Source organism: Mauremys mutica, chromosome 8, assembly GCF_020497125.1.
Source record: "Mauremys mutica isolate MM-2020 ecotype Southern chromosome 8, ASM2049712v1, whole genome shotgun sequence".
NCBI lineage: Eukaryota > Metazoa > Chordata > Testudines > Geoemydidae > Mauremys > Mauremys mutica.
In genome coordinates, this window is record NC_059079.1 from 3,631,526 (window position 1) to 3,656,864 (window position 25,339).

Consider the following 25,339-nt stretch of genomic DNA (forward strand, 5'->3'; position numbering starts at 1 on the left):
ATGTGAGCACCGAGTTCATTCCTGGGGGTCCTGAGGGGTGCTGCTGGTGCCCGATGCAGATCTCTGATGTCAGTCCCAGCTCCCACCAGTCCACCTCTGCTACACCCCACAGCTGACCAGCAGAGGTGCTCACCTTAACAGCCCCCAGGGAGGGAGACGGGGGGTTTTCACTGAGGGACTTGTCTAGACGGGAAATTGACTGTACTAAGGACTCCAGCCTAGCTCTGCCTGGATACTCCGAATCAGCTCAACCCACTTCCAAAGCAGCTCAGGTCGACCCACATGGCATTTTTTGGTGAGGAAACCATTTGGCCCCAAAACATTGCCCGGTTTGAGTTAAATGCATTCAGCAGACAATCCCTGCAGTTCTGCCGTTTGCTGGCGGATGCCACCGCAGGTCGGTTTTTGCTGATCCGCTCTACACCAGGCAGGCCGCTCGAGGGGCACTGCCAGGCTGCCCACGGGTGGGATTGTGTGGCACTCAGGGCACACAAAGCTCCTTCCCCACTGCTCACAGCAGATGCCACGATTCCTGCACCATAGCTCCAGCGGTCGCCCAGTGACCTCTGCCTGGCAGCTGGGGCCAGGCCCTTCGTGCCATTCGCATCCCCTTTCGTGGCGCAGCCGGAGCGTGTTTTCAGAGGTGGCTACAATGAAACGGAGCCAAAACCCACTTTTAAAAGCTTGTCGAAAAAGTTCAGATTTATTAAAACCTCAGCTGTGAGTAAAAGCAGGCGGAAAAGGAGCCGTCGTACAAGGCAGGGCCAGCAGCAAACCGCTCCGCGGCCTAACACAGCATCCGATGTCGCCCTCCGGGTCCGCTGGGTCTCCCAGGAGCAGCGGGACGGGGCTGCTGGGAGGAGATGGGCAATGTTGGAAATACAGTAGTTGCACTTTGTTCAGTTCCACTTTGTCCTGCATCTAGAGCCCCGGATCCCCCCATTACTCAGGAGATGGTGGGAGTGTTGGCTTCCCTCACCCCTGGAGGGGCAACCCAGCTCCACGAACAGCACCTGCCAGAAGGCTGGGACGCCCTGAATGGATGAAACTGTCCCCTGGCAGCAGCAGGGCCCCCAGATCTCGTCCAGACAGGGAATAATGCATCACTCCTTGGGGCGGAGAGACATTCACCTGCCACTGGCTCAAGCCAGCCCAGCCCCACCCGACAGCCGCTCGGTGGCCCTGGGAGCGAGCCAGGAGCCCAGCCCAGCCCCGGGGATGAGCAAAGAAGTGCAGCCCCAGGCTGTCACGCTGGCAGGACGTTCCCTGTAACTCCCCGCGTAGGGCAGCGAGACCGCACTGGGCAGCCTCACGTCCCCACTGCCCTGTGGCATCCTCTCTCCAGGAGCCTCCCAGGGAAGTGGTCTGTGGGGACGGCTGGAACACCAGCGAGCCTGCGCTAGAGGGGAGCCCCAGAGACAGCAGGGGGCTGGCTGGCTGCAGGAAAGACGTGCAGGGAACAACGGACCATGGGGGGCCTCGTATAACCCTGGGGTGAGTCCACATGACTTGGCGTTGCCCCAGCCGGGTGCCAGGCCTGGCAGAGCTGCCAGCTGGCTGGGGGGGATGCCACTGCCCAAGCAACACAGAGTAGGGAGCCTCCCTCCCTCCAGACGGGCCTCACCCTTGGGTGCCGTCCGAGCGGGTCCGGCCGGAGCAGGAGGCCGCGGTCATTCCCCAGCGGGGGCCTTGAGGAAGGCGTCGAGGGAGAGCTGCCTCGGGGGGAGGCTGCCGTCTGCTTCCACCTTCCACTGGCCGGCGCGCGAGGGATCGGCACCCCGTTTCCGCTTGCAGCCCTACAGGGACGGAGACACGTGGGGCGACTGCCATTGGCCCGGGGAGCCCAGCGAGGATGGAGGGGGGCCCCCAGCTGACAGCCTGCGAGGAGGACAAGGCTCGGGGGGGGGGGCAGCAACACCCCCTCCCGGCCAGGGCTGAGGCACAGCATCACGGAGAAGCCTGCCCTGCACGATGGGGGGCTGCGGGCTCCAGGGCCGGCCCGGATGGCTTCACCTGCCCCCTGGCAGACACGGCACAGACACACTCACCTGGCTGGGTCCCCTCCCCTCGCAGCTCTGCGGCTCACACGCCTTCCAGACCTAGGGGAAGCACAAGAGAGAGCCGGCTAACCCCTCGAGAGACAGCACTGGAGGGAGGGGGAGCACCGCAGGCCCCTTCCCACAGCTCCAGGCTGGCTCCTGGCCCCCTTTCACGTGACCCTAGTGGGGGGCAGGGCGTGTGCAGGGATGAGCCCCCCCCCCAGCAATCCCAAAGCTTAGCTCTCTCCCCTCAACTCCCAGGGGCCCCGTGGGGAATGCACAGGGCTGAGCCCCTCCCCCCACTCCCAGGGTGTGGGGTGCGGGGGTCGAGTACCTTCTTCATAGCAGTGGAGACGGCCGATTTCTGGAACTCGGCCCGTGTCACCCACCGGAACGCTGGCCGCTCCAGCAGCTCGGCCCGCCCGCCCGAGGCCGTCCCGGGCTCCCCGCCCAGGAGCAGCGAGTAGACCACGTACGTCTGGTGAATGTGGGAGAAGACGTGGCTGACCTGGAACGCAGAAGAAAAGATCTGCAGCCCCAGGTGGGGGAAGCGGTCGCTGCTCGACGGCGCCCCCCCCCTTCCCCCCCGGCTGCACCGCGAGCGAGCCGAGCGCCGTCCACGCTGAGCGACAGGGGGACGGTGGCTGCGGAGGGGTTGTAAGGGGGCTATTGGGGCGGGGTGTAGCAGAGGAGAACCACCAACCAGGGGAGGGCTCCAGGGACCCTCTGCTCTGCCCCTCCCTAGCGCCGCTCCCTGGCCCTCAGCTGACGCACCCTGGGCACCATCTTCCTGGCTGCAGGCGGAGGACTCGCTTCAGAGCCCAGCACCGCAGCCCCGCCCCATCCGGCCCCCGATGGCCTGGACCTACGCCAGGCCTGGCCTGCGCTCCCGTCAGCTGCCCCACTCGCCACGAACCCTTTACCCGCCCCAGGGCGGACGCGTGGCCCCGTTTACCTCTCCAACATGCCGCAGGCGTCCTCCGGCCACGGCTTCTCCTGCCCAGGCCTGAATGTGAGCCAACAGCGCCTCCCTCTGCTGCTTCTCCTTCAGCCCCGGCCCCCAGGCCAGGCTGGGAAACTCCCACAGCCCCGCCAGCAAGCCTGGGAGAGAGCAAGGAATGGGCAGCCAGGCCACGTTCCATCTCCAAAGGGCGCTGCGGGCGGCAGCTGGTTCCCAGCACACCCAGGGCCCGACGTGGCTCTGCTCACAGGCCAGGGTCAGGGCTAGGAAAAGCCTCTTGGGGGAGAGCGCATCTCGACTGGCTGTCCAAGCATTTCCTGCCCCGGCTGGCTGCGGGATACTGTCCCTTCAAGATCACGTCCCTCTGATCACCTCCCCCACACGTCAATTGCAACACGAGCACTCCAGATGCCTGAGGGTATTGCTCAGACCAGGCACGGGGCTCACGAGGTTGTAAAGTCTCTGCTACATAGGCAGGAAGCGAGAGGAGAAGAGGCAGCAGGCTCAGGCCCAGGAAGCTGGGTGCAAGGAGCCCCCAAAGACAGCCCAAGGCACAGGGGAGCTGTGCTGCTGCCAGTGGCTGGATTTGGGGCGCCCGTGACCACGGATCACCCCTCCCGCTCTGCAGCCAGGATCATTACTGACATAACGGCTGCACCTTTGGGCCCTGCATCCAATCGCCCTGCACAGCCCCTGCGCCTTCGCTGCTGTAGCCAGACTGGGGAAGGACAATTTCTGGACATTTTGAAGTCATGGGGAAAAAAAGCCATTGGGGAGAGGGGTGGAAAACAGTGGAAATTGGGGGTGACAAAGGATCTGAAGTAGTTATTTGTTTATCAAAACTAAGCTTTATTTACTTCTCCAAGAATGTGAAATGTATTACGTACAATTTAGTTAGCACACAAGGAAGTCCTGTTTGGTAGGTTTATGAAATAAACAAGTATAAATTCTTTAGTTTTGATTCAAGTAACAATGACAAACATACCTAGCATTGGGGACGGACTGTAGCTGCACACCAAGGTACTTACATGTTTTGTTTTTCGCCTGCTGGCAAATAGGAAAACAATATACAGTAAAAGCTGTTTTATCTGGCATGTTGGGGGAAGGGGGGTGCCGGTAAGTGAAAAATGCTGGTTAACTACGAGGGAGGGGGTTGGGGTGTGGGCTCTGGAGGGGGCTCGGGGCAGCGGGTTGGGGTGCAGGGGGCCAGATCCAGGGGCTGCTCACCTCGGGCGGCACCCCACAAGTGGCTCTGCGTGCAGCCTCCGCCCCCTCAGCTCCCATTGGCCACGGTTCCCAGCCAATGGGAGCTGCGTTGCTAGTGCTTGGGGTGGGGGCAGGGGTAACAGGCAGAGCCACCTGGCCGCGCCTCCACCTAGGAGCAGCCGGGAGAGGTCACCACTTGTGGAGAGCCACCCGAGGTGAGTGGCCCCTGAATCCGGCACCCTGCGCCCCCTCCCACACCCAAACTCCCTCCCAGAGCCCGTGCTCCAAACCCCCTCCTGCATCCCAGCCCCCTGCTGGCCCCGCAGCAACCGACTATAAACTGGCATTTTAATGGTGGTCAGAAATGCTGGTTTATAGAGCTTTCCAGTTGGCAAATACCGGATAAAACAGCTGTTACTGTATAAAATACCGAGCACAGAACGCGTCAGTCTTGTTGTAAACCGAAAGGAAGGTTCTGTCCTCTGGGCTCAGGAGCAGTGTGGAAATAGATCTGTCCTGATCACGTCGATACAGGAGAACCTCATGTGGCCAGGGAAACATTTTGTTCATGTTAAATACTTATTGGTTATTATTTGAGAGCATTTTGAAGTACCGAAGAGCAGCAGTAACAGCATCACCCTCATAATCCTGCACCTGGTCACTCAGAGCAAACACTTCATCTAACCAGCTTCTTTCCAATTTTTCCATATCGGGCCCGGGGAAAGAACCCTTTTTTTCTGGACGTTTCCGGGTTGTTTTTTTCAGATGCTCACCTCTTTAACCCAGCCAGAGCCCCCGGTGGGGGTCTCCCCGCAGGGATCCTTCCCGTGTTCCCCCCTGCCTCCCACTAGCCAAGGAGGGCTGGCTGTGGGTGTTTGATGCCTGTCGAGGTCAGACAGCAGGGAGGGGCTCTCTCTCTCACTGGCCCCTGGGGATAAGTGAGCCCTGCCCCCCAGTATTCCCAGTCCCACGGGGCAGCGATCCTGCCGTTCCCACAGACACCAACGCCTCCCTTTCCATCCCCACCCTGGCGCACACCCGAGCTGCGAGTTACCGGAGCTGGGTCTCTGCACGATCAGGTACTCTGGCTCCCCCCGGGGGCCTCTCCTCTCCAGCACACACGTGGCCGTCCGCTCCGCCCGGGGCTGCTTCTTGGCGGCTCTCCTGGGGAAGTTGGCCACCCCGAGGCTGCTGTCCCAGGGCTCCGAGGCCGGGAGGCACAAGGAGCAGCTGCCTGCGGCGGCTGCTGCGAATCAGACGCGGCACCAGGTCAGTCCGTGTCACTGCCCCGGCCCCGATCAGACCTGGGGATCAAGGGCTGCACCTCTGCCCTGCTCACGGCATGAGGAGAGGAGGCCCGGGGTCCCCATCACCCGCGGCTGATGCTCTTACCCCAGCCCCGAGAGCTCCCAAGGAGAAGGCACCAGCTGAGTCCAGGATCAGCCAGACGAGGCGCCCCAAGGAGGTGTGGGGGGGACCCCCTAGAGGTTGGGCAAGACACTCTGCCTTAACGTCTCCTTGCGTGCAAATCACTGCACGCCCCGAACTAGCCTCCACGTGACACTAATCCCCACAGTGTAACCCAGCAGAGCTGGGGCACCCCAGCTGCACGAGCCAGCAGAGGAGTCTGCCAGGAGCCCTTCCGCTCACGGCAGCACCGCCCGGCCCCCGCTGCTGCCTCTCGCCGCGCTGCCCCCACAGCTCTGTGCCCCAGGGCGCGGCTTCCCCACCAGCTCAGAGCTCGCCGGGGGCTAAGGGGTCAAGGCGTGCTCTCCATACGGGGCTAAGCCTCGGGAGCACGGCAAGCGGTGGCCATCCCCGGCCAGCACCTACCACACTCCTCAATGTCAGGCGCCTGGGAGCAACTGGAGGCGGCTTTTCCCAGCAGCCTCTTGGAGGCGAATTCCAGCTCCTTCTCCACCTGCAAAGGAAGGGCAGGGTCAGCTACAGGCCTCAGGTCCAGCAATGGCTATTAGCCAGGAGGGCCGGGGCCCCACCCCCACGCTCTGGGTGTCCCTAAACTTCTGACTGCCAGAGGCTGGGACTGGATGACAAGCAGTGGATCACTCAAAACTGCCCCCTGATGACACGTTACAAGACGTGGGAACCCAAAGACACTGCGGCCATGAGTCAGAAGAGAGCTTAGCCGACGTGTGAACACGGGAGGGTGATTTACCACTGGAACAAACTACCAAGGGAAGTGGTGGCTTCTCTATCTCTCGATGTCTCTAAATCAAGACTGGATGCCTCTCCGAAAGATGCTCCTGGCCAATACATACAGGTTAGGCATAGCCTGGGTATTATGCACACAGTATTAATAGAATGCACATTTTATGTGTGTGTTGGGAAGTTATGTTAACTGAATGCATTACGGTCTTGCTACAATTCTGTTCACTCATGCTGAGTATCTCATAACTCTTTGCAAAGCCGCAGTCAGCTTTGGCATTAGCTAACGGAGAACTTGCCAAAGACAAGAAATGCTTGTTCTAGATCCTAGTGCAGGCAGCTCTGAAGACAGCTGGTTTAGATCGTGGCATCCAAAAGAGAGCCAGGAAAAGGACAGAACAAAACAAGGTGTGCTGGATTTTAGTGCTGTTGAGTTTTGTAACTTGTCAAGCTCCCTGTAACTAAAGCTCGTTGAAACGCACGTTTCTGAAGCACACTCCTGCGCAAGGTGAACGTGCTGCGAGATACAAACCGCTCCCTGGAAAGAGGCTGCGTACGTCTCCTTTCCATAGTGCACTGTTTTGTCTTCGGACAATACGTCTGGCTAAGTTTGTCTCCTGAACACCGTGAGTGTAGTCGGAACAGCTGGCTACACTCCGACAAAACTGCGCTTAAGCCAAATGCAACTGGCTGGGCTCGAGCAGGGGTGACCGGGTGAAATTCACTGGCTTGTGCGAGACAGGAGCTCAGACTAGATGATCCAATGAAACAGTCCTTCTGGCCCCAGGAACCTATGACATTAAGGGCCAATGGTTTATAGGTAGCATTTAGCTGGAAACACGGATCACTATCAGGGAAGGTTTCCCACCGCTGGGACGGATCAGCTTGTGGAACCGGCCCGCCCAGAGGAAGGGCAGGAATAGCCTGGGTCATTTAAACCTGGACTGGACCCAGCACTGGTGATATCACAAGGCGGGATTCTGGGCCAGCCCCAGGGGTGCGACTCAATGACCCCACCAAGCTCTTCCATCTCGAGTTCCCAAGCTCCAAAACCAAAACCCCAAAGAGCAGCAGCTTGTCATAGAGGGATCTCAGGGTGTGTGTGTGGGTGTCCCCAGATCACCCCCTTCAGTTTATAGAGCGTAGGCGGGCTTGGCATAATTAGACAAGCATGAGGCCTTCATTCTCAGCAGACAGGATTAGGGAGGTAAATGGATCAGCAGGCTGGAGACAGAATGTCTGTGCTAGCTACGATAAGGAGGAACCCGCAGGGAACCACTGACAATGGGAAAAACCACAGCGTCCAGGATCACCCTGGAACGTAACACTGAAGTAAAGAGTAAGTCATGGATGGACAGAGCAAGCTGTACAGGGCTTGGTTCCTACCACATAACCAAGCCAGTCCCAGAACGTGTGATGCAACGTATAGGAAATGCAATGTGATCTGTAAATGCACATGAAGGAAGAGGGTTTCTGTGTAATTTTGGATCTGGGATGTACCGTGCATCCACGCCCCCAGGTTTGAGTCCACTCGGCTCAGCGTAACATTGCTGTGTGCCCAATAAAAATCCCCGAGTGACAGAACCTGGAGTCGAAGTGAGCTCTCGGGAAGCCGTCCCAGAGGGAATCCCAAGGCAGGGAAGTGACTTGCTCGGGGTGCAGAAGGAGGCGGTGGGAAAGCAGGGAATGGGACTAGGGGCTCGATCCCCCCCTTCCTAGTAGCACACGTTTTTATGAAGGGCGCGGGGGTTACATACAGACCATTGACCTACTGGGATCGAGCTGAATGCAGAAAGCGCAACACCTACCCGGCAACGCGCCCTGCAGTGGTGCTTCACAGGACACTCCATGCACAGCGGGGCCCTGGGGGTGCACACAGTAGCTCCCAGTTCCATCATGGCTTGGTTAAAGTCCCCCGGCCGGGCTGGATCGACCAGAGCATTGGCCAAATCCCTACGAGGAAGAGCAGCGAGAAGTGGCAGGCTGGGCGGGCATGGTTACCAGAGGAGCATCCCTTACAACACACGGGGGGGAGGTCCCATCAGCTGGGAGAGGAACAGCCCTGCACCCCCACAGGGTGCACAAACAGGCACTCACTCGCCCTACCCGCCGCTGGGGAGAGGCTCAGAACCCGGATACCGGCTAGACCCAGGGTGGAGGGGGCTTGGGCCATTCTCGGCCACTGGGGCTTGCTCCTGTTCTAGTACGTTGGGCTAGTGTGACCAGTGCTCCAGGCTCCCTCTTCCTACCTTAGTGGAGCCACGTGGAGTCCCAGGACCAGGACCTCCCTGCAGCCTCATCCCAGTGATGGCTCTCTCCGACAGTGGGGATCGGGGGGCTCCGAACCCCAGGTTCCCATCCATGGGAGCAGACCAAGCTTCATGGCAGTTAGAGGCAGCCGGCACTGGCTTGCAGAGCCCATCTCATTGCCTAGTGAGCCAGTGAAAAGGCTGGGAACCCCTGGTGCAACGAGCAGACACGGCCGCAGGCCCACACTCTCCAAGGTGCCTCTCGCCGTGCCGAGCGCCTGAGAGCACGTGATTGGTCAGTGACCCCTGAAAGCCGGCTACAGCCGCCAGGCGCCGGCTCCTCCTCTGCTTAGATCGGCCGAGAATCCCAGCCCCTCCTTAGTGACATGGCCGCTCTGTGACAGTTCTCGCTGGCGCTTGGACGGTACTTCTTAAGCGCTGGTCTCCAGTGCTGCCTAGGGGACGGCGCTGCTGCATGCACCAGTAGGCACGATGCTGTACTGCAGCTGGGGGTGCGTGGGGGGATTTCATCTCCAGGGCTGATGCAATCCCTGCTTACTCCCTGTATGGGCCTACAAGTCAGCCACTTCCTGCCCACTGGGCTACTGCTTGTCTGCTGTGCATCCACTGGGCTGCAAGGCAACCGACTGCCCCAACGGCGTGGTAAGCAGAGGTGAAAAGCTGTCTCCCCTGACCGATTCTCCCGGCCCACCCTGGTGTACTTTACTCCTGTTTGTAATACAACCCGCCCCCTCGCCTCCTGGGACGAGAACAATTCCCTACCAGAGTCTGTCGGCGACAGCCGGGCTGCTGGAGTCGGCGCCGATGCATCGGACCCGGCACAGGACTCGGATCACGTTCCCGTCCACCACTCCTGTCGCCTGGCCCATGAGACAGAAGAGCAGTGGTCAGCATCTCAGGGCAAGTGCGTGCTCCTGCCCCTAGGAGGGGAGGGCATTTGGCCAGGCCAGTCCCAGGGAGGGGTAACTGGAGGGATCAGCAATCCCCAGGCCAAGCAAGTCTGCTGGGAGGGTGCGCCACGGGTGGCTGGAGCTGGTCTGGGCTCCCATGCCCAAGCAGCAGCAAGAGGCTCCTCTCAGTGCCCAGACCCCCCTGGGAGATCCCAGCTTTCAGCGAGGCAGGAGGAACATTGCAAGTAGCACTGGAACTGCCCTGGGGCAAGGAGGGGCCCTGAGCTGCTAACGGCAGCCCCAGGGAGAGGCATGTTCCCCAAACCGCCTATCGGCTGAGGCGCCCGTGAAACCCGAGGCCAGCACAGCCTGACACACCCGCGGCAACGCTGGCACACAGACAGCGCCGGTTCTCTCATCACCTGCCCGTAGGAGATGGAGGCGATGGCTCCTGCTGTGTATCTCCCCACTCCCGGCAGCAGCCTCTGCAGCTCCTCGGCCGTCGCAGGCATCTGACCTGCCAGCTCGGACTCCACCTGAGGGGAGAGGGGAGCTGAGTAGGGACCTGGTGTCTCCCAATGTGAGCTGGGCACATCAGCCATGCTCCACTCCGGAGCTTCTGGCTAGCACTTGGGGATGGAGCCGTGGCACTGGGCTTCCCCACTGGCCAGCGGGCACTAGCATGGAGAGGAGGGACGTAGGAAATACCCCCTCCCTCCACAACTGCCCCCCCACCGGGATACCTTCTGTGCTGCTTCCTGCAGCCGCTTCCCTCGCGAGTAGTAGCCGAGTCCTGCCCACAGCTCATTCACCTCCTGTTCCCAAGACACACAGCCAGCGGTTAAGCCTAGTCGCAAAGGGCCCAGGATTAAAGATCAGTGGGGGCGTTTTCAGGCCCCTGCCATGGGGGATTCTCACCTCCAGGGAAGCTTTGGCGAGTGCCTGCAGCGTCGGCCATTTCTACATTGCAAAGGAAACAGAGGTTTGTTCGCTGGCACAGGACGGGTCTGCAGAGCGTGACGATACCGAACGCGTGGCTGACCCGCAGGCCGGGGACAAGACATGCAATGGCCGCGGTTTCAGACACGCTCAGAAATTCAGGGCTCAGGACGAGGAGACAAAGGACAATCACCTGCATCCACCTGTTGTAATAGTCAATCACCGTAGCCACCTGCGTCTGCTGGAGCATGATCTCCGACACCCACACTGCAGGCACAAAGGAAAAGCGAGAGCACCATGGGGGACTGGAAGGCCCCCTCCCAGTTCAACACCTTGCCCTGGCCCTATGCACCAGGTCTCTCTGGGGCGAAAGCGGAGCCTCCCATGGCTTGCACTAGTCCCTTATACCTGAAGCAAGCTTAGAATTGAGGCCACTGACGTATCCAAAGTTACTGCCCACAAGATCCACTGGCAACCAGTTCTCTCCCCATTTGTATCATGCTGCTCTCGTGCATCTCTCAGACCAGCCATCTGAGCCTAAGGGGGTGGCACCATCATTGTCCAGCTTCATCCCTGTGATGCTGGGTCCTTGCCAGGGCCACGCTGCTGGCCTCTTTCAGAAAGAGTCCAGAGGAGTTTTGGGCTGCATCTGGTTTTGGGAGAACAGCGTCATTTGTTCAGAGTATTTTTCTCCACAGTGAAGCTGCAATCCCCCACAATGCACCCTGCTAACTCTGCAGTGCTAGGCAAAGACGATATACCGTGACAAACCTTCTGCCTGAGAAAAGAAGCCCAAGCAGACAGACCGTGTTCTCTCTGTCTCACCTGCATATGCTCTTCTGTTAGCATCTGATTCCCTTGCAGCCTGAAAGAGAAGGCAGAGGGAATTTCAGGGAACTGGACAGAGTTCTCAGCTCTGGACTCTGCTCAGGGAGCGATGGGGAAAGGAAAGGAGATGCACACCTGATTTGGACAGGGTAATTTGCACTAAAGAGAGTCAAATTCAGCACTAGTGAGACGCTACCAGTGTTTGGAGTGACACCAGTTAGTTTGCAGAAGAGCAGCTCCTCTTGGGAAGTGTTTGAGATCTGAGCCCTGGTTCAAATAATGGCAGAGGACAAGATTTGTAAGTGTAACTCAGTTTAGATATAAGAGCTCTTTAAATGGAGGAGTTATAGGAATCCCAAGAGAGCCGGGATTTGCACTTCCAGCTGCTACTGGCCACCTGAAAACAGCTCTATCCAAAACCTTCCTTGGAAAGCACTTTGTTCTTGCAAAAGCAGCAGAGAGTCCTGCGGCACCTTATAGACTAACAGACGTATTGGAGCATGAGCTTTCGTGGGTGAATACCCACTTCGTCGGATGCATGTCGGATTTGTACTTGCAGAGTTTCTTAGGAAGGTCAGATGCCCAACCAGGTTAGAGGGTCAGGGCTAGGGCTACTTTTTCAGACAATGGGGCCTAAGACGCACAGGAAACATTTGCATAAACACATGAAAAACATATATTTGCATATGCAAATAAGAAAAGGTGAGCAACTACCTGTTTTCTAGGCACAGTTTAGATACTAATTAAAGAAAAACTTGGCCCCCAAAGGTTTCCCTTAATGCTGAATTTGGTCTGACCATTGAAAGCCAACACAAAATTGGCTGCAAGCTCTCTTGATCTTGGCGTGAGGGATTTCATACATTTTCTTAGATGCTTCTCCAGCTAAAGTTTATCCTGAACGTTTAGAACCCCATCAGAGAAACCTTCCCAAAGGCCACCCACACCCCACCCCACTCCACACACAGGTACCAGCACTGGCGAGTTTTAAATGGGACAATGGTGGCCCCACCGAATTCTCAGCACAGCGGTGAAAGTTCATCTCTGATCACACCAGCTATTCCACCATGGAACAGGCAAATGCACTGTCACCATTCACCGCTGTGGGCTTAGCAAGGATAGAGGTGAGAGCTGGCACTAGCATGGAGAGGAGGGACGCTGGCACAAGGTGGGAACAACAGAACATTCTGCAGTGACAAGGGAATACAAACTAACAGGCAAGCAAAGAGTCAGTGGCTAAGGATAAATAACCCTCCCTGCAGCACTGGAAGCTCAAACCCAATAGATGGGACCAAGGATGAAAAGCTGACACTGACTTGGGGGGGAGGGATAGCTCAGTGGTTTGCACATTGGCCTGCTAAACCCAGGGTTGTGAGTTCAATCCTTGAGGGAGCCATTTAGGGATCTGGGGCAAAAATCTATCTGGGGATTGGTCCTGCTTTGAGCAGGGGGTGGGGCTAGATGACCTCCTGAGGTGCCTTCCAACCCTGACATTCTATGACTAGAAACACATGGTGAAACTGACATCTAGTTTCCATGTAGGACCCAAGTTGAAGGAAACAAACCACATCAGCAGAGAAAGATACAATCTGATTTTAGATGCCCCTTCAGTTTTAATGCAACCTGACAGGTTCATAGGGAAGGACAGTGCTTTGATCATCATGGCAGCATCTTTTAAACTGGGGGAAACCCAACCACGTATTGTGGTGACCCACTCCTGCCGTACCAATTTCCTCCAGGGAAGGTCACGCTTGCATTTGTCGTACCAGGAGAGCAAATTCTTCCGAAAGGCCTCGATTTCTGCCGGGTGGCTGAAGAGATGGTACGCGGATTGCTGGGCAGACACTGGAGGAAGCTTGCCTGCAAGGAGACATTAAATGCCAGTCAGAAGACAGGACCAGTGGTTAAAGGAGCTGGGGAGGGTGGGGGGGAGGGCTTGGCTGTTCTTTCATTACTGAGGCAAAGGAGGTCTTTCCATCAGACTGGACAAACCAGTAGAAACAAAGAAAATAGCCTAGACAAGCCTGCACTAGACCCTGAAGGGTGTGTGGCCCCAAAAGGCTTTCACTAGCTGTCTCTAGGATTCATCCGGTCCCAGTGCGCCAGACCTCTGCAATCTCAAATTCCCCCCAAAGCCTCACTTCTACCAGACTCACAAATACTGGCCCTCATCAAATGCCTTCCCCTCCCAAACATTACAGAAGTGGAGAGACAGGTCAGATTAGAAAGAAAAAAAAAAAAGCCTCTAATTTACCTCCCTTACCTGGGTCTCCCATTGCATCTTGTCGTCTCATAGACTGTATGTTCATCAGGGCAGGGACTGTTTTTCCGTATGTCTCATACAACTTGGAGCATGCCAACACTTAACTAGTACACTTCTCTGACTGTGTTCTCTGTGCTCAGCTGGACGCATTAACCAAAATAAGCTTCTGGCTAAGAGATTTCAACTATCATGCTCACTACAGAGTGTACTTTACATCAGGGGCGAGGAAGCCCAGACAAACAACATGGGGCTAGCAGAGAAGGAGGCAGAGAAACTGACCAGAAACCAGCCAGTCTATTTTTGGAAGTGCAACAACAAACAGTGTTGAAAAAAGGAAGAAGCAGGAACTTATGGTTAAAATGTTACATGTCTCTGAAAACATGACTGTCAACTCCCTGCGCGTATCAGAGCTCAGTCTTCTGATTTCAATGACTAAAGTAAGCTTTCAACTACTTTTTACTGCTCTTAGCCCTGCAGAACTCACCCACCTCTGTACGAGGAAGCTGCAATCTATCCAGCTCACACAACATCAGCAGACTAGTTAACCAAGCTCACCTTGTGACATCTTGGTCATTGCTAGCGCATGAGGAAGAAACAGCTCAGACTGATTCTCACATCCCAGAGGTGATTTTGCAGGGCTGGCAGTTAGAGGAAATGTATATGTACTTGTAAACTGAGCACAGCTGAGCTGCAGTTACTGAGAGACAAGAAACCAGGAACCTCACCATGCCATTTTAGCACCACTTAAGGTGCAGATTGGCATCCAGAGAGTTGGGCTCCATTGAAAATGGGGCTGCACAAGTGCAGGATATTAGGATCGGCCGTGAATTAACGTATTCAATAACGTGCAGCCTCAATGATGGACAGGGTTTTATTTACAAAATACGGTTTTATTTGCCAGCGTCCCAATAAGATCCTCGTAGCCGCAGTGTTTCACCTTTATGGGACGATACATTCTCCCTGCACCTCCTTGGGGATTTCCTCACTTCCCCTGCGCCCCGCTGGAGTCCCCGCCCGCTGCGAGCTGCTGCCCGGAGTTTACTCATCACCCGGCTGAGGAAAGAAGAGTGAATGGGGCATTGTTATGGTGACCCCCGCAAGGGCCCTCACACCGAGCCATAGGCGCTGACTTCTGCTCCCGCTGGTAAGTGTTCAACCCCACCCTCCCCCACTCCACCCCTTCCCCCAAGTACCCACACCCGTCCTGCCTCTTTCTGCTCCACCTCCACCCCACCCCCATTCCACTCCCTTCCCCAACTCCTCCCTTGAGCGCACTGTGTCCCCGCTCCTCCCCCTTCCTCCCAGAGCGCCGTCAAACAGCTGTTTGGTGGCGGGCAGAAATGCTGGGAGGGAGGAGAAGGAGCAGGAACGCAGTGCGCTCAAGAGAGGAGGCGGGGAAGAGGTGGGGGGAGCTTAGCTGCTGGTGGGTGCGGAGCACCTGCTAATTTTTTCCCAGAGCACCCACGCAGTCAGCGCCTATGCCCTGAGCAGCTACAACGACCCTCCATCCCCTGCAACCTCCCCCCCCCCGACCCCACATGCCCTCCCACTGCCACCGTGCATGCTAGTGGGGGGGGGGGAGAGAACTGGACACCCGGGCGCCATGTACACTTCATGTGTGTGTGTGTGTGTGTGTGAGAACTGTACACCCCATGCACCTCATGGTGTATGTGTGCACGGCGCAGGGCCGACGAGAGGGGGGAAACTGGTACAAATTACTGGGGCCTGGCTTCCCTGGCCCTGTTTAGCCGGTCCGCCCTTGCTGGGGGGCCCAAATTTTTTTTTTCACGGGGACCCCAACCTGTTCTCAGCAGCCCTGTGTGTATGAACTGGACACCTTGTGCACCTCGGGGGGGGGGGGGGGAGGTTGTGAACCAGACACCCCGTGCACCTTGGGTGTGTTTGTGTGTGAAGCGGACACCCCGTGCACCTCAGGGGTGTGTGTGTGTGAGAGAATCGGACACCTCGGGGGTGTGGGTGAACCGGACAACCTGTGCACCTGGGGGGGGGGGGGGTGAGCCGGGCACCTCGGGGGGGGGAGGTGAACCGGACACTCTGTGCACCTCGGGGGTGTGTGTGTGAGAGTCGGACACCTCGTGGGGAGGGGGGGGGGTTGAACCAGACACCCCGCGCATCTCGGGTGTGTGTGTGAACCGGACACCCTGTGCACCTCGGGGGCGGTGAGCCGGACACCACGCGCACATCGGGGGTGTGTGTGTGTGTGTGTGTGTGTGTAGCGGACACCCTGTGCACCTGCGTGGGGGGTGGGGTGAACCGCGCACCCCGCACGCTGGGGGAGGGGGGGAGCTTCCAGAAGCTGCCCCCGGCCGGGCGCGCTGCCCCCAGGGGAGAGCGACGCCCCCGGCCGAGCGGGCGCCTTGCAGCAGGGGCCGCGCGCGCGGAGCCTTCCCTTCCCGCACTCACCCCGCGCGCCAGCTTTCCCGGGAACCTGCTTCGCTCTCGCGCGGCCCAATCAGAGCCCGCTCCCGGGCGCGCAGGAGCCAATCGGAGCGAGACTCGCGCCCAGCACCTCACGTGTGGTTTGGACCGGGCACTACAGGTCAGGCCTATCAGCTGTTCGAGGGACGAGGCGGGATCCGGGGTTATTAGCCAATCAGCGCGTCCGAGAGGACCGGGCTCCTCCCCCGTCCGGCCGCTCACAAGGACCCCGCTCGGACTCGGGGCTGCCCGTTCCAAACGCCTGATGAATAAAAACGGTCGTTGGCCCAAGAGCGTGCGGCGCGTGGCAGCGCGCGCGGAGCTGCCGCTCGGGAGCGGCTTTGAGGGCGCAGAGCGGCGGTTGGAGTGAGCCGGAGACAGGCACCTGTCCGGGCAGCCCGCCCGCGCCGCCTGAAGGGAAGGACCCAGCCGGCCACAGCTTCGGGCCGGTCTCCAGTCCCGGAAGCGGGACCATGGCGGCGCCGTAAGAGCTGCGGCCCCCTCGCCCGCGCGGGCCCCGGGGTGAGTCCCGGGCCCTGGAATAACGGGTCCCGGCATGCACCGCGGCCTGGGGCTCGGGAGGCGCCCGCTGCGCTGCGGCTGGGCCCGGGGCGTTTATCCGCGGGGGAGGGGCGAGGGGCAGCACGGTGGGGCGGGGGGGCGTTTATCCCCAAGAGGAGGAGGAGGGGCAGCACTGTAGGGTGGGGGGGGTTTATCCCCAAGAGGAGGAGGAGGGGCAGCACTGTAGGGTGGGGGGGGTTTATCCCCAGGGGGAGGAGGGGGAGAGGGGCTGCAGTGGGGCTGGGGGGGGCGTTTATCCCCAGGGGGAGAGGGGCTGCAGTGGGGGCGGGGGGGTCGTTTATCCCCAGGGGGAGGAGGGGGAGAGGGGCAGCACTGTAGGGCGGGGGGGGCGTTTATCCCCAGGGGGAGGAGGGGGAGAGGGGCTGCAGTGGAGGCATTTATTTCAGGGGGTGGGGCAGATGTGGCAGGTGCTGGGCCCAGGTACTTTACTGCTTTCCCTGCCCAGGCCAGCACCATGCTGAGAGAGTCATACCCATCGGTCCCAGGGCTCGTGCAGCTCTTTGCCCAGGCACCGAGCGCAGGGGATGCTGAGCCCTAGGCAGAGGCTGGCTGGGAATGGCACATGATGGGCTGCACCGTGTAGCTGTACTCAGCGATGCCGCCTCCGCTCTGATCCATGCAGACTTGCTCACGAAAGAATCTGTGAACAAAGGGCAGCAGCCCCTTTCAGAAGCTCTGGGCACAGTGTTTTTCCCTAGGTGTACACTCTGCCACTGACTGTGAGGGTTTGGTTCTGCCTTGCTGAATTGTTGGTTGAAATTGGTGGGAGTTCCTGGTGGACAGCATAGCTGGATCTTCTGTTGTCTCTGCAAAATAGTGGTCAGCATTTCTAATGTGTCCATCGCGTTGGCAGCTAGGTGCCAGCACGTTGGAGAGTCTCTTTGGTCAGTGACTCCTTGAAGTTTAAAATAACTTGAGTTTCTTTGTCTCTCATTTTTGGAAGCAGCATGACCTGTGTGAAGATGACCTGCTTGGAAGTACCTGTCATTGATGTCCAGAATGATAACTTCAAAGAGCTGTGGCCATCCATGCTCCTGGCCATAAAAACCTCTAGTTTCATAGCTGTTGACACGGTGAGGGGGATGAGGACCACTATTTTTCTACATCAAAGATGTGTAACTCTTTATCTCAATGCTACACTTGGGGATGGAAGGAGAGATGCTGTCTCTTGCCCTCTAGCTCTTGTCTCTGCCCTGTTGTATCCATGTGTCCCCACTATGCTTGTGCCTATTTGACATGGTTGTGGCTGGCTCTGGGAGTCTGTTCCACACACTTGGTTATCCTTGGAGTAGGGAGGCTTCTCCAGAATTCCACCCAATCCTCCTCCTGCTTCATTTTAATCCTTTCCTTGATGTAAACTGGTTAGTCTTGTGTTCTTGAGGCTTCACCCTGGACATTGAAAGAAGGGGATCCCTCAGTAAGGGCCCATCTGAATCTTCTTACTAGAGAATATAAACCTTAGTTTGCAAGCCTCTTTCCATAGAACCCATGAGATCTTTTATCCTCCTTTTGCCATCTTCTTCCCTGTCCATTCTGCAATACACTGCCCTGACTTGTATACAATAGCCCAGGTGAGCGGTCCTTTTTTAGCTCCTTTCAGGTCCTGCATCCCAAAGGGCTTGATGGTTGATCTGAAGCACTTTTCAATCTTGTGTGATGCAGCAGGCAGTACCTGCCAGTAGGTGAAGGAGAGCATTCTTCTGTCAAACATGCAACAGGATTTAAATTGGCACCTAGCTCTTCAGTTTAGCTGCCTCCTAACAGTTTGTGGCAGGGTAATTGGTTCACTCTGAGGAGATGTTAATCTTTGCATTGGACTTGAAGGGGAGGGAACACTATGATTACTAACCAAATCTCCCCTCTCTCTGCAGGAGCTAAGTGGTCTCGGAGCGAGGAAGAGTCTGCTAAACCAGTAAGTAACTTGCTGTTCTTGAATGCCAGACCCTGCTCCTAGAGGGAACGCTGTATTCATTTCTACATCCATTTTCATACTTGTCTTAAAATATTATCTCTATTAAGGTTAGGGAGGGGGGACTAGTCTGCCACACAAACCTGAAGCCCCCATAGCTGCAATCGGTAGTAGTTTGTGCCTCAAGGAGAGAAGTACTCTGTGCGGTCCTTGCAGCGAGTCTGCTTATAGCTGCCCCAGCTGACCTCTCCTCTCTCAATGCAGATGTATTGAAGAGAGATACAAAGCTGTCTGCAGTGCTGCCAGAACACGCTCTGTCCTGTCTTTAGGAATCGCTTGTTTCAAACAGCTCCCAGACAAGGTACGTTGCCTGCTCAAACCACTCCTGTCTGTCGTCATATCTGGACAAAGTGTAGCGGGAGCCAGTGTCTTAGTTAAAAGTTAGTGACTTAGCTAAAGGAGCCTTTCATATGATGCTGCTGGTTCTCAGTGGATGGCTGTGCTCGAGATAGGTGCCAGTAGCGCTGTTGTTATAGGGCACACTTCTGTAGGCAGCAGAGTTTCTGCTGCAAGGGGCTCACAGTGAGGAGCCCAGCATCAGCTCTCGCTGAAGTCAAAGGCACTTGGAACACTGCAGGAGGTCTGAGTCCCTGGCTGGACTGGGCGGTAGAAGGTTAGTGGTGCGAGACGTTGCTTTAAGTTCCCATGTCTTGTTTCCAGTTCCAGCCGCTAGTGAAACAGCTGCTTAGGAGTCCCAGGCCATGGCTGTTTGCTGTATGACTTGTCTTACTGGCCCGTCTGACTTTCTCCTATTGATTTGTCTCTTCAGTCTGAGAATACGTACCTCTCCCAAATCTACAACCTGACCCTGCTGTGTATGGAGGAGTATATCATTGAACCTCAGTCAGTTCAGTTTCTGGTGCAACATGGCTTTGACTTCAACAAACAGTACTCGCAGGGGATTCCGTACCACAAGGGTAATGACAAGGTACCTATGTGCATTGGGGAGATTCCCTGCCACAAGGCCCCCTCTTTTTATCCTCCAGATTACGGAAATTAAAGGGGAGCTCTATTCTAGTGGCTGCTCAGGTACAGCCCTCCCCGCTGGAGGAGGAAATCTGTTCCCCAGCCCTGTCTGCTCCAGGCAGTCACAAAGGGAGATCCTTCGGGTTTCAGAGCTGGGGCTCCATGATGTTTGAGAGGGAGATGGAGGTGGATTGTGCTGATCCAATACAGAGGTCCAAACTACTTCTCACTCTTCTTCACATGGCTGATGTAAAAGAGCAACAACTATCATTTTACGAGTTAGATGGTTAAGCCAGGTAATTGCGTCTGAGTAGCGGGGTGTATTGCTATGATGCCTCCTTCGTATTTGTGAATTGAGCATTGAGTTCTTCTATGTTCCATCATCTGTTCTGAGTGACCACAGTCGCACACCAGAGGGTCTTTAATTTTCCATTTGTGCAGCAAGTATCCGCATCTGCCGTGGCTCGGGCAGATGTGGTTTATGGTTGCTCATGAGCTTTGTGGGAGATCAAAGCCAGGGATCTTCTGTGTTGAGTCTTTCACGAGGTGTGTGTTTGTGACTTCTTGTGAACTCCATTCAGCCTTCCAAGCTTCTCCGGGGTTGAAGTTGCATTCTTGAAGATTGGGGCCAAAAGAGCTTACATGACTTTAAGCAGTGGTGAGGGATGTTAAGGTCCTGGTGGATGGGAAGGCGTTCATTTTCCATGATCCTCTGGAATTCCTGGGCTGGTGTGCAGAAATGTCTTGTGGGTTGAGTAGTGAGCCAGGAGAGGGTGCTGAAGGGCATGCTGTGGGGATCCTGACTGCACTGTCTGTCCTCCAAGTGGCTTCACTTCTCTTCTCCCCTCACATCCAGCCTGCATCTTGCTAGGAGCCACTTTCCCCATGCTGCTGGGCCACTCCCCCTGTCCAGAATGAGCAGTGGGTGGCGCTCGCCCCAGTAACAGAGGCTGGGGGCATAGGGCTTCCTGGCAGAGGGCGCACAGTGGTTATATTTAAGAGAGCCAGTGGGTAAGTGCAGCTGGATGGGCAGATTGAGGCGCACTGACTTTAACCCTTGTCTTACCAGGGCAATGAGAACCAGAGCCAGAACGTTCGTGCTTTCTTCTTGGAGCTGATCCGAGCAAAGAAACCTCTCATTCTGCACAATGGCCTGATAGATCTGGTGTTCCTGTACCAGTGCTTCTACGCCCACCTCCCTGATAATCTTGGCACCTTCACTGCTGACCTTTCGGAGATGTTCCCAGCTGGGATATACGATACCAAATATGCTTCTGAGTTCGAGACCCGCTTCGTAGCCTCCTATCTGGAGTACGCCTACAAGAAATGGTATGTGACACTTCATGCACTTTGAGAGCTTGGGGGAGGTTTGCTGGCTTCCAGACACGAACAGATGTGAGTCTTTCTGCACGGCCCTGCTCACGCATCTCATGGAGATGATCACGTGTTTCTGCTCTGTGCCTCTCCCCTGTTGTTCCAGCCTAAGGATGGTGGCAGGAGGACAAGCTCTGATTTCCTTAGCACTCAGGTGGAGAACAAGCACCGGGAAGACAAACATCTAAGCAAGGAAGATGCTGTCTCTGCAGATTTCCCTTATTAACTAATCCAGCAGAGGAGTCAGTGCAGCTATTAATGGAAGTGAAATATTGGTGTTAAAATCAGACTAGTATCTGATGGCCCTTCTGCTGTCACGGCAAACGTGTGTCAGCTCTACAGTACCAGGGCCTTCCCTTTAACTGCGACTGTCATGTTTCACTTTCCCACTGAGGGGCGTGTGCTCCTTGTTCCGGGGTGTAAGCGTTCCCTTCTTCATCCCACCCAGAATTCTCTCCTGCTGGGGGTATTTCCTGGCAGACTTGAGTTGGAAGCAGCCACGTACATCGGTCTCGTCTATCTCTACCATAGCTAAAGGCCCCAGTTCTGCAGTTGTTACACACTCTGACCTCTGCTTTAGCTGCAGTTGGAATCTGGCCCTGAACCAGATGACTGGCAGTGGTGCAGCCCACCTGACTCTCTCCCCTGAACAACTTCACCCAGTGGTTTTAAAGCTGTTTTTAGCACTTGTTTTGGGAACCGGGAGGCAAGAACTGCAGGAATCTGCTGGATAGTCCCTAGGTCAGCTCTTTGACTCTCCTGTTTTCCGTTCTGAGGCCGTCTCTTCTCCCCTCTAGTCAGAACTGCTCCTGACTCTAATGGAAGTCGTCCACACCGAGACCTGATCCCTTAAGTTATTCCTGTGCTGTGTCAGAGTTCCGCATGCTCCTTCTGAGTAGCTTTAGCCAAGTGCCCCGAGATCGCTGCACATGGAAAGAACCCTTCTCTAGGTCCAGAGAGAAGGAACTGTTATTAAACGTGCCTCATGACAAGGAAAATAAATTGTGAAAAGCTGCCTCTGAGAACAGGCTCCTTGGGACTTCCCTGCTCTACCCTGGGCTTTCTGCAAAGAGCCTAACTGAATCTTTGTGTGTTCCAGCAAACGAGAGAATTGCAAGCGGAAGGATTCCAGCAGCCAGCACCTATCCATTGAGTTTTGTAACTACCCCGCAAGCATGTCTCCATACATCGACTATCGCTACTGCTCCGTGGCAGACACTGATCACAATGTGGCAGATACAAATAAGGTCCAAGTCTGCGAAACATTCTCGGTGAGTAGTATTAGCACCTAGTCCTGCAGACACAAGTATAGAAAGCCAAATGCATACAAAATAAATGGTGTGGGGGAGGGAGATTGGGACCTTCTGGTCACCCAGTCTCATAATACAGTGACACTGAAAGGTAGCAAATTCAACACTGAAAAGGAAACATTCTTACAACCCGCAGTTAGCCTTTGGAATTCACTGCCCCAGGTTGAGGCCATAAGTTCTGTTGATTGAGGAAGGGATTAGACACTTGTATGGCTAATAGGAGTATCACTGATGAACTGTTCTGGAAGGGATATAAACACGCTTGCTTGAGGGAACAAGCCAGCCTCTGACTAATGGGGGTTAAAAGAATTTCTGTGGACAGTTTATCCCACAGCTGCCTCCAGAAGGGTTTCTGATACCTTCCTGTAGGCAGAAGGAACTGTCCGCAGACTACTGAACAAGCTGGCCACTGGCCTGAGCTAGTATACAGACTCCTGTACTTGAGATCAAATTCATTCTTGGTGCAACTCCACTGAAGCACAAGCTCCAGTCTGACTGTGGCTAAGGCTACGTTTTAGTCACTTTTATTTTTAGTAAAAGTCATCGACAGGCCACAGGCCGTAAACAAAACTTCACAGGCCTGTGACCTGTCCATGACTTTTACTAAAAATACCTGGGGTGACTAAAACAGGTGGGGAGCTGTGGGTGTTCTGGGGGGAGGAGGAAGGGGCGGTGCAGGACCCTGCTGGTGCTGGGGGGAGGGTTGGTGGGGCTGTTAGGGGCTTCCTACCTGTCTCCGTGTTCCTGCAGCTCCTAGGCAGCATAGGGGCTGGGGGGAACTGCAGCCAATGGGAGGTGTGGGGCAAGGCCTGCAGGCAGCATGTGGCACCGAGACCCCCGGCCCCTCCGCCACCTAGGAGCTGCAGGGCGGTGCCGGGAAGCCCCCCCCCACCTCTGAGGTATGGGCCCCCCCTAGCCCTCAGCCCCCTCCCACACACCCAAACTGCTGGTGGCCCAGGGGCTGCCTGGTTCAAGCAGCCCCCGAGTCAGCACCAGCCACTGCAGAAGTTAGGGAATTCCTGACTTCCGTGACAGACTCGCAGCCTTAACCATGGCCAGTTTCCAGTGTGTTTAAGGAAGACATAATCCCACCATGCACATTCGCAGGTCTAGCTTTCTTTGTGCAGAGCACTTCCTAAAGAGAATCCCCTCCACGCCGCTCCCTGGTTGTCAGCCATTCTGTAGGCCATCAGGAAGGTGGTTCAGACCACCCCCTGAACTGCTGCTGTGCCCGGAGGAGAGGGAGCCGTAAGTGTCAGGCTAGGAGAAATGCCCAGTGCAGCTGATGCTGCTTCTCCCCACTCCTTGGGTAACGTAGCTGGAAACATGAAGCTCATTCCTGTCACTGCTTATGGCGTGTGCCTTTCCCACTAGGCCTACGGCTGGTGTCCCAACGGGGTGAAGTGTTCCCGGTCTCACAACATCGACCTCATTATCGACGAGGATGAGAAGTTTAAAGAGGAGAAGCGGAAGAAGCGGAAGCAGAGGTGGAGGCGCCGGAAGAATGCAGAGGAGTCCGTGAAAGAGTCTGAGCAGGGAAGTCCGGGAAGGGGGAAGGACATGGAGGTGGCTCAGAATGGGGAGAACGAGCCTCCACGCAAACAAAGCTGCCCTGGCAGTCTGGCTGCTGAGATGGTCCCTGCTCGTGCAGAGCCAGCAGGGAACGGTTCCAGTGAGGAGGGCCCCTTGCCGGAGGTGGAGAGTTCGATTGACATGGACCGTGAGCCTGGCTCTGACAGTGCCACAGACGTCAAGATGGAGGATGATCTGGGGGATGCCACAGACCAGGCGAGCAGCACGCACCCAGCTGCCCCCCCAGTAGAAACAGACGTCAGTCTCGCTGCCAGAGGAAACGCCTTGGACAGCGGCCAAGTGAAAGGGCAGCAGGTGGGCACTGATGAGCGAGGCTCAACTGTCCACCCGCAGAGCTGTTCTGAAACTAAAACCCCCTCCTCTGCCAGGAAGCACACGGCGTCCCAGGAGAGCCGCTCGGAAGGGGGCATCCACCGAGCTGGCTTTGATGCCTTCATGACTGGCTATATCATGGCCTACGTCTGGATGCTTAAGAAAGGGGAGGGCAGCGACTCTGGCTCTGGGCCATGGCTGCCAGACTGTCACAATAAGTTGTATCTCAGTGGGAAATCGGTGCCACTTCAGATAGTGAAGAGTTTGTTTTCTAAATCCTCCAAAGCCCACAGCCAGAAAATGAAGCTGGCCTGGGCTAGTGGCTAGAACTGGGAGACTCTTGTGTTGTGTTTTCCTCCAGCACTTGGAGGCTCTTCGCTTGGTACATGAAGAGTTTAGCAGGAGGGGAGCAAGTTCTTAGTCGTCATGTTTTATTTCTGTACAATTAAATTGCACCCTACCTGAATTCCCACATGGTCTTCCTTACCCAGGGGCAGCAGCGTTGTGGGTCTGAGACCGCATTGGCTGGCTCCTGCTTTTAGGGGAGTGGGGGCTCTGTTCTAACATTGCCATGACTTTCACCAGTTAGATGGCCTGGGGCTGCATCTTTCAAGAACCACAGCCTAGCTCAGAGCTCCCTGGGGTAAGGCGGCCAGCCGGCCTCTCTCTTCACAAGGGGAATAGAGGAAGAGGGAGGCCGCTTTAGCTAAACCCATTCTCGCCGGTGAGGGGGCAGCTAAGAGGCCAGAATTGTGACTCTAGTTTCCAGAGGGTTGGATTCCCTCGTAAGGGCAGAGAGAAGGAAGGACACCCCAGCTCCCATATTGCTCATGGGTGGGGGGGCCAGTATCTTCCCACCTTACGTGGTGTGTTCCCAGGGGCTGGCGGTTTGCTGCTATCCCATTTCTCCTCCCTGGGGGAGGTGATTTTTCACCCAGGACAAAGGGAAAGGGGAAGCTGTTCAAACAGGCAGGGACAAGGTGGGGCTGACAGGGCCCCTCTGGCCCGAGCTCCCCAACCACTCCTGCCGCCCCCCACCCTGAGTATTCCCTGCTCTGCAAAAAAATTCTAATGCGGAAGTGTTGGGAATAACTCATGGGAAAGGAACTGGGGATTAGGAACCCCTTGACCAGGTGACCTGCTTTCCTCTCATCATCTTACCTTAATTCCGTAGCTTCAGAGGGAAGATGTTTAATGCTAACATTCCTACAACAATACTCAGTCTTCATGTGGAG

General features: G+C 56.3%; 2 protein-coding genes across 8 annotated transcripts; one reads left to right on the forward strand and one right to left on the reverse strand.

The window, feature by feature from the left end:
* Window positions 1-674: 674 nt before the first annotated feature.
* MUTYH (mutY DNA glycosylase) lies at window positions 675-16,284 on the reverse strand. Of its 6 annotated transcripts, none has more exons than XM_045027057.1 (17): window positions 15,984-16,284; window positions 14,497-14,612; window positions 13,023-13,156; window positions 11,297-11,336; window positions 10,665-10,738; window positions 10,451-10,492; window positions 10,276-10,347; window positions 9,957-10,068; window positions 9,405-9,507; window positions 8,181-8,325; window positions 6,040-6,127; window positions 5,261-5,452; window positions 2,995-3,140; window positions 2,374-2,547; window positions 2,049-2,099; window positions 1,625-1,796; window positions 675-850 (listed from the first exon to the last, which is right to left on the reverse strand). In XM_045027057.1, the coding sequence occupies exons 2-16, from the start codon at window positions 14,603-14,605 to the stop codon at window positions 1,671-1,673; spliced, it is 1,608 nt and encodes a 535-aa protein (XP_044882992.1). In that variant the 5' UTR covers window positions 14,606-14,612; window positions 15,984-16,284; the 3' UTR covers window positions 675-850; window positions 1,625-1,670. The 6 variants fall into 6 exon arrangements, with proteins under 6 accessions (XP_044882992.1, XP_044882990.1, XP_044882994.1 ...); XM_045027055.1 differs by having other exon boundaries at window positions 675-853; window positions 15,984-16,256; XM_045027059.1 differs by having other exon boundaries at window positions 5,261-5,449; window positions 15,984-16,253.
* On the forward strand, window positions 16,247-25,022 carry TOE1 (target of EGR1, exonuclease). Of its 2 annotated transcripts, none has more exons than XM_045027054.1 (8): window positions 16,247-16,520; window positions 17,524-17,653; window positions 18,452-18,492; window positions 18,754-18,850; window positions 19,319-19,477; window positions 20,585-20,844; window positions 21,989-22,160; window positions 23,574-25,022. In XM_045027054.1, exons 2-8 carry the CDS (start codon window positions 17,528-17,530, stop codon window positions 24,429-24,431), a joined length of 1,713 nt encoding a protein of 570 aa, XP_044882989.1. In that variant the 5' UTR covers window positions 16,247-16,520; window positions 17,524-17,527; the 3' UTR covers window positions 24,432-25,022. The 2 variants fall into 2 exon arrangements, with proteins under 2 accessions (XP_044882989.1, XP_044882988.1); XM_045027053.1 differs by having other exon boundaries at window positions 17,527-17,653; window positions 23,574-25,019.
* Window positions 25,023-25,339: the final 317 nt, after the last annotated feature.